Raw genomic sequence first — 8,159 nt, 5'->3', positions numbered from 1 at the left:
CCTTGCTGGTGGCACATGGATTGCTCAACCAAGATGGATTCCAGGAGAAGGATTCTGGGAGATTGGTAGGACATGTGGGCTGGAGTCTCCTCTCTCGTTTTGACCTTTCCAGAATTCTTCCAGTTGGTGGTAGCTTGTTAGTTCCACATTCCTTACCAAGATCTCCTGCTGTAAGATAACTCATGTGAGTGTCTGGTTCCTGTGGTGCCTGACCAGGGCAGGTGGTTTCAGTCAGTGGTTCCCCAAACAGCTTCACTCTCCTCTCTTCCTCTGATCTCTCCCAGGGATCGTTGTTGGTTAAACCCAACTAGAAGTCAAAGGCTGGAGAAGGCAATGGCACCCCACTCCAGTACTCTTGCCTGGAAAATCCCATGGACGGAGGAGCCTGGTAGGCTGCAGTCCATGGGGTCGCTAAGAGTTGGACACAACTGAGCGACTTCACTTTCACTTTTCACTTTCATGCATTGGAGAAGGAAATGGCAACCCACTCCAGTGTTCTTGCCTGGAGAATCCCAGGGATGGGGGAGCCTGGTGGGCTGCTGTCTATGGGGTCGCACAGAGTCGGACACAACTGAAGCGACTTAGCAACAGCAGCAGCAGAAGTCAAAGGCGCTGAACCAGTCTGTAGGGGTCAGCCACCCTATTATAGAGCAGGCCGAAGGTGGGTGGAGAGTGAACCTAGGGGCAGTGGAAAATCTTTTACTACAAGGTGCTGAAATAAAATTCACATTTTATGGCAAGACAAAATTTTAATTTTTAAATTTAAATTTTTAAATAAAATTTTTCTTTGCCTGTTTGGGCCGTGGGCTTCTCCTTCAGTGCATGTTGTACATCTGCTTTAACCAGTTCTCTTTAGAAGATAAAATTCCTTCTTAAAGTCATAAAGGCTCACAGCTCCTTAGGAGATAACCTTCCTTCTTAACCTTGTAAAGGGCCAAGAGCCACATGTAAATCTGGATTGTGTAAACTGTCAATTGATTATAGCCCTTTGTCTTAAAGACTTATATCACTGTACTTCGACCTCTAAAGAAGGAAATATTCCTCGGAACTTTCTGAAAGATTGTTTCCCAGGTTATAATCCTCAGGTTGGCAGCAATACAATTTTCCATTTCTTTCTTAGATCTACCATTGATTAATTACTAAATTGTATGTGGCCTTTCTTGTTGACATATGTGACAAAGGTCACATACAATTTAGTAAGGGACTCTTGGAGTCATCTAATGATGATTCACTGTGATGTTGTCATTCATACTCAGAAATATGTATTTGGTCTTATCCTTGTTTCTAGCACAGAGCTCCTAAAACCCTTGGAATTTCCCAAGTGAAGAGAATGACCAATGTGATGGAGTGGTGACTTTCGGGCTGCACCTCAGATTGAAGGCAGTAGGCCAAGAGAACCAACCAAGTAATAAGAGGATTGGAACTTTCGGTCCCATGCTCCATTTCCAGGGAGGAGAGGAGAGCTAGAGGTTGATCAGTCACCAGTGGCCAATGATTTAATCATTCATGCCTATGTAATGAAGCTTCCGTAAAAACCCAAAAGGATGGGATTTGGAGAACTTTACATTGATGAACCATAATGCTTTCACATACCACAGTGCTGGGCCCCAAACTCCATGGGGACAGAGAAGCTCCTTTGTTTAGGACCTCCCCCTATATATCTCTATTATCTGGCTGTTGATTCCAATCCTTTAATATCCTTTGTAATAAACCAGTAATCCAGTGAGTAAAGTGGTTTGAGTTCCCCGAGTCATTCTAGAAAATTAATCGCACCCCAAGAGGAAGTCATGGAAACCTCTAATTTCTTGCTGTTGGGTCAGAAGCACAGGTAACTATCTGGACTTGTGACTGGCATCTGAAGTAGGGGCAGTCTTGCAGGACTGAGCCCTCAATCCGTGGGATCTGATGATGTTTGGTTAGATGGTGTCAGAATTGAGTTGAATTTTAGGACACTCAGCTCGTGTCAGAGATTTGCTTAGTGTGGGGAAAAAACCTACCCATCAGAGTTAATGCTAGAATCATGCTTATCTAATAATGGGATCCCAGAATATGGAAAAACAAAGGAAAAGCAGTCACTGGAATGGAGCTTTCCAAGTGCCCTGAACTCTCACTACACAACCTGGAATGAACCTTACTGTGATCTGTGCTCTATATTTCTTTGAAATGATTCAAACACAGGGATTTTTTTTTTTTTTTTTGGCCGTACCCGCAGCTTGCAGGAACTTAGTTCTCTGGCCAGAGATTGAACCCAGGGCCACGGCAATGAAAGCACCAAGTCTTAACCACTGGACCCCCGGGGAATTCCCCATAGGGATTTTAAAAGATTTTTTTAAATTTTTATTCAACTATAGTTAATTTACAATGTTGTGTTAATTTCTGCTATATAGCAAAGGGACTCATATATATATATATATATATATGCTAAGTCGCTTCAGTCGTGTCCAACTCTGTGCGACCCGACCCCATAGACGGCAGCCCACCAGGCTCCCCCGTCCCTGGGATTCTCCAGGCAAGAACACTGGAGTGGGTTGCCATTTCCTTCTCCAATGCATGAAAGTGAGAAGTGAAAGTGAAGTCGCTCAGTCGTGTCCGACTCTAGCGACCCCATGGACTGCAGCCTACCAGGCTCCTCCATCCATGGGATCTTCCAGGCAAGAGTACTGGAGTATATATACACATATTTATATATATATTCTTTTTCATATTATTTTCCATTATGGTTCATCACAAGCTACTGAATATAGTTGCCTGTGCTAGATAGTAGGACTTGTTTATCCATTCTGCATATAATAGTTTGCATCTGCTAATCCCAAACTCCCAACCCATCCCTCTCCTACCCCACCTCCCCCTTAGCAACTACAGATCTGTTCTCTATGTCTGTGAGTCTGTTTCTGTTTGATAGATAAATTCATTTGTGTCATATTTTAGATTCCACATATAAGTGATATCTTATGGTATCTCTTTCTGACTTACTTCACTTAGTATGATAGTCTCTAGGTCCATCCATGTTGCTGCAAATGGCATTATTTCATTCTGTTTATGGCTGAGTAGTATTCCATTGTGTGTGTATATATATATATATACTACAGCTTCTTTTGCATTCGTTCTGTCAGTGAACATTTAAGTGTTTCCATGTCTTGGTTATTGTGACTAGTGCTGCTATGAACATAAAGGTCCATGTATCTTTTTAAATTATATGCCCAGGAGTAGGATTGCTGGATCATATGACAATTCTATTTTTAGCTTTTTGAAGAATCTCCATACTATTTTCCATAGTGACAGCACCAACTTACATTTCTACCAACAGTGTAGAAAGGGTCCCTTTTCTCCACACCCTCTCCAGCCTTTGTTATTTGTAGACTTTTTAATGATGGCTATTCTGACCAGTGTGAGATGGTATCTCATTGGAGTTTTGAATTTGCATTTCTCTAATGATTAGAGATGTTGAGCATCTTTTCATGTATTTGTTGGCCATCTGTATGTCTTCTTTGGAGAAATGTCTTTTTAGATCTGACCATTTTTCAACTAGGTTGCTTTTTGCTTGTTGTTTGTTAATTGATTTACATGAGCTCAAATGGGGGCTTCCCTAGTGGTTCAGATAGTAAAGAATCCGCCTGCAATGCAGGAGACACAGGTTCAATCCCTGAGCCGCAAAGATCCCCTGGAGAAGGGAATGGCAACCCACTCCAGTATTCTTGCCTGGAGAACTCTATGGACAGAGGAGTTTGGCAGGCTGCAGTCCATGGGGTCCCAAAAAGTTAGACACAACTGAGCGACTGACACTTTCACTTTTCTTTTCATGAGCTCAAACATGGTTTTTAAGCAGAAGTGTTATGTTTCTTAGGTTCACACAGGTAGCTGGGAAATCCCTAACAGTACCACTTGAGCAAAGAAAGAGAGTCTTGTTTAGGGTCAAAGCCACAACAGGTCAAGAATGGAGTCTGAGGTAAATGGAAAAAATTACTGAACTACAGATAAATGTTTGTTCAAAGTAAAAACTAGTTATTCCCAAAAGATTTCTCCAAAGTTAAAAAGAAAGCCTAAAAAAAAAAAAAAAAAAACTTTAGGAGATTAATGTCCCTGTTTTTTCTTGGCTAATTTCTTTTCTTTTAACAGCACAATCTAGCTTTTCATATTAATATTCATTTACTATTCAGACCACAGAAAGTAGGTGGTAATTTCAGGACTGGGAAAGAGATAATACCAAAAAAGCTCTTCCTGGACGTTTATTCTATGCTGTGTATAGCTGTGCTCACAGAGATGGCTTCTCTTACTTCTCTGTTGCTGCTGCTGCTGCTAAGTCGCTTCAGTCGTGTCCGACTCTATGCGACCCCATAGACGGCAGCCCACCAGGCTCCCTCCTCCCTGGGATTCTCCAGGCAAGAACACTGGAGTGGGTTGCCATTTCCTTCTCCAATGCATGAAAGTGAAAAGCGAAAGTGAAGTCGCTCGCTCAGTCGTGTCCGACTCTTAGCGACCCCATGGACTGCAGCCTATCAGGCTCCTCCGTCCATGGGATTTGCCAGACAAGAGTACAGGAGTGGGGTGCCACTGCCTTCTCTGCTGTGCAGCAATTCAGTTGTATATAAAATTGACCCTGCTCAAAAGCTGGGGGAGACTAGAAATAATGGGTCCATATCCAGGTGCATTGTTACACAGTTCAAACAGCGGTGCAGCTACCAGCTTGTAATTTTTAGGGACTGCAAACAAGGCTTTCTCTTGAAGCTGAACCAAAAACAATTTCTTATGTTCCTTAGGTTTTGTATTATGTGCAGGAATATATGGATACTGAGGAGGTTCAAAATTTGGTCTACACCAGTTGCCAATGCAGTCATCAAAGACCCAGTCTTGCAGGACTGCATCTTGACCACCCGATATCTCTGTTATTAAGCGTTTTAGTCCTTCAACTTCATCTTCTCCTGGGTTAATAAGCTTACCACCAGGTAATTTGAAGGAGTTGTTCCCAGCTGTAGTAGTAACACATGGGGTAGCCCGTGCTCATGGACAATGAAAACCGTTTCTACAGCCCTCCTCACGCCAATTTTATCAAATTCCTTCCTCATGCGCTGAAATCTGGCTGCAACAGAGCTGTCCTCACAGAGGGGCTCTTTTGTACCAAAAAGGGAATTGGTAAGAGGGTACAGATAGATGGTGTGCTCTAGGGTGAGGGGCTTGGTCTGCTGGGTGTACTTGTTGCCGAACTGGGTGACTCCCGCGGCCAGCCATTCTGCGATCGATTGGGCGGCACCACGGCCATGATGACGAGCTTTGGCACTAGGAAAGCAGGAGGCAGGGAGGCTGCCTGTGTGGGCCGCAGCTACCTGCGTCCCACTCAGCAGCCGCCGCCCGCCATTAACAAGAGAATGCCGAGGGAGGCCTTGGCTAATTTCTTAATGGGCGTATGGGTAAGTTTGAATTTAAAGTAAGTCAATTTACTATTAAAACTTGATTACATCATTGATGTCTTAAAAATATTAAGTAACTTAAAAGAACATTTGAAATGAAGACTACATTTTTAGTGTTTCTTAAATAGAAAAATGCTGATGTAAGAAAAACCTTGAAGAACAAAATATTTTAAAGAACACTTAGTTTAAGGAAAATACTCACGTACTCCATCTTCCCCCCCAAGCTATGGGAAGATATTTCTATCAAGTACTTACTATATAAATCCACAAAGTGCAACTAGGTAAATACATTTATCTTAGATAAGAGTGAGACCTTCAAAAGGAGATTTCTGAGCTGAGATGGAGAAATAGCATGGGACTGACTCTTTCTTCAGCAAATAGCCAAAGCTGGGGAATCTGTACATTTGGCAAGATTCTAGAAGGAAAAAAAAAAACACAGAAATCATTTTAGTCTCTATCTTTCCTGTTTCTTTTATAAACACTTCTTGATCCTGATGACAAAGAGAAATTATAATGGTGTCATCCAGTTCAGGCATACAAAAATGGAGTCCGGGAGCCATTTAGGATCTGGTCTCTAGCAGTCTCTCCATCAGTGAGAACCTGAATTTTACTAAACTATACCAGACCCAAGGACACCATCTGCCAGCTGGAACGTTAGGGTCTCAGGGTCTCCCTTTGCAACTGTGTGACCATTTCAGACCCCAACCAATCCTTACTTAATAAGCACCCTGACTTCTTGGCAGTTCCAATTACAATTCTTGATAAAGGGCTCATTTAACTGACTCTAACCTTACAGTTTTTGCCTTTATAAGCCTCCCCCATTTTGTAGTATGGCGGAACACAATTCAAGTTCTCCTAGAACTTGTGTCTCCCCAGCAGCAGTGCTAACAAACCCCATATAAGCACTTTTTATTTCAATCAGGTCTCTGCTTCTGAAGTTTTCTCTAACCTCCAGCTTGATTGCCACATGGTCTCAGTCCCTACTTCCTCACTCGTGGATGGTATGATCCCTTCCTCAGTCGTGTCTGACCTTTAGTTTCTCAGTATCCACCCCCTTCATCTAACTTCTACCTCAAAGGCAGGATTATTTCTAGATGCATGTCTGACCATTTACTGCTCCACTTAGTAACCTTCAATAACTTAACCTCACCCCAATACATTCTGTATCTGTAATGAGTTATCCTAAAATGTAGTGGCTTCAAACAATAGTGATCACATATGGTCAGGAATTTGGAAAGGGCTTGGTTAGGAAATTCTTGCTTGGAATCTTTCATGAGGATACACTCAGATTTTGCCTGAGGCTGCTGTTACCAGCGGCAAGGATCTCTAGGAGCCCTCTTGAAAACTGGCTAGTACAGGTACCTAGGATAACCTCTAATCTTAAAGTGTCCTTCAAGGCCATTTATTCTTTATCATCAGGAACAAGGACCTGCCATGCAGCTCAGACAGTAATGAATCTGCCTGCAGTGTAGGAGACCTGGGTTCGATCCCTGGGTCAGGACACCTAGAGGAGGGAATGGTTACCCACTCCAGTATTCTTGCCTGGAGAATTCCATGGACAGAGGAGCCTGTCGGGCTATAGTCCATATGGTCCCAAAGGGTTGGACACAACTGAGTGACTAACACTTTCACTTTCAGAAGTAGTGGGTAGGGACTTCCTGGCGCTCCAGTGGTTAAGACTGCCCTGCAGTGCAGAGGGTGCAGTCCCTAGTCAGGGGGCTAAGATCCTACCGGCCTTGCCGCCAAAAAAGCCAAAACATAAAGCAGAAACAGTAATGTAACAAATTCAATAAAGACTTTAAAAATGGGGGAAAAAAGAGATAAGGGGTAGTTTTTCATTCCTTTACTCCTTCTTGTTGTTCAACTGCTAAGTCATGTCCAACTCTTTGTGACCCCATGGACTGTGGCACACCAGGCTTCCCTGTCCTTCACTATCTCCTGGAGTTTGCTCAAATTCATGTCCATTGAGTGAGTGCTGCCATCCAGCCACCTCATCCTCTGTCACCCCCTTCTCTTCCATCTTTCCCAGCATCAGGGTCTTTAAAGTTGACTGAATCAGCTCTTTGCGTCAGGTGGCCAGTGTATTGGAGCTTCAGTGTCAGTCATTCCAGTGAATACTCAGGGTTGATTTCCTTTAGGATTGACTGGTTTTCTTCTAAGGAGCAAGATTCTTTTGTTATTTATTTATGTACTAACCAATACAGAATTATATCAGAATCATGTATATAAAACAGTATATATTAAGTATGTATATTTAAAGCAACATAACATACTTAATGTGTTGTTAGTCATTCAGTCATTTCTGATTCTTTGTGACCCCATGGACTGTAGTCCACCAGGCTCCTCTAGCCATGGAATTAATTCTCTAGACAAGAATACTGGAGTGAGTTGCCATTCCCTTCTCCAGGGCCAGGGATCAAACCCAGGTCTTCTGCATTGCAGACAGATTCTTTACCATCTAAGCCAAGAGGGAAGCCCCTAACCTACTTAATACCAAAAGTTTAATATATTTGATAACTTAAGTATCAGTTCAGTTCAGTCGCTCAGTCCTGTCTTACTCTTTGCAACCCCATGAATCACAGCACGCCAGGCCTCCCTGTCCATCACCAACTCCCGGAGTTCACTCAGACTCACATCCATCGAGTCAGTGATGCCATCCAGCCATCTCATCCTCTGTCGTCCCTTTCTCCTCTTGCCCCCAATCCCTCCCAGCATCAGGGTCTTTTCCAATGAGTCAGCTCTTCGCACGAGGTG

At 43.0% G+C, this 8,159-nt stretch overlaps 1 protein-coding gene and 1 pseudogene across 1 annotated transcript in view; one reads left to right on the top strand and one right to left on the bottom strand.

Moving 5' to 3' along the window:
- Positions 1–4,575: 4,575 nt before the first annotated feature.
- Positions 4,576–5,257, bottom strand: LOC104985225 (annotated as a pseudogene).
- A 1-nt stretch (position 5,258) lies between these two features.
- The window catches only part of SNX6 (sorting nexin 6), a 69,383-nt gene continuing 66,482 nt past the window's right edge, over positions 5,259–8,159 (top strand). The window contains exon 1 of the mRNA XM_010835349.1: positions 5,259–5,405. Coding sequence (XP_010833651.1) covers positions 5,259–5,405 — 147 coding nt within the window. The remainder of the gene's footprint in view (positions 5,406–8,159) is intronic.

This window comes from Bison bison, unplaced genomic scaffold, assembly GCF_000754665.1.
Source record: "Bison bison bison isolate TAMUID 2011002044 unplaced genomic scaffold, Bison_UMD1.0 scf7180017864041, whole genome shotgun sequence".
Lineage (NCBI taxonomy): Eukaryota > Metazoa > Chordata > Mammalia > Artiodactyla > Bovidae > Bison > Bison bison.
The sequence above is the reverse complement of the archived record's forward strand: the minus strand, read 5'-3'. Positions and strand labels throughout refer to the sequence as shown.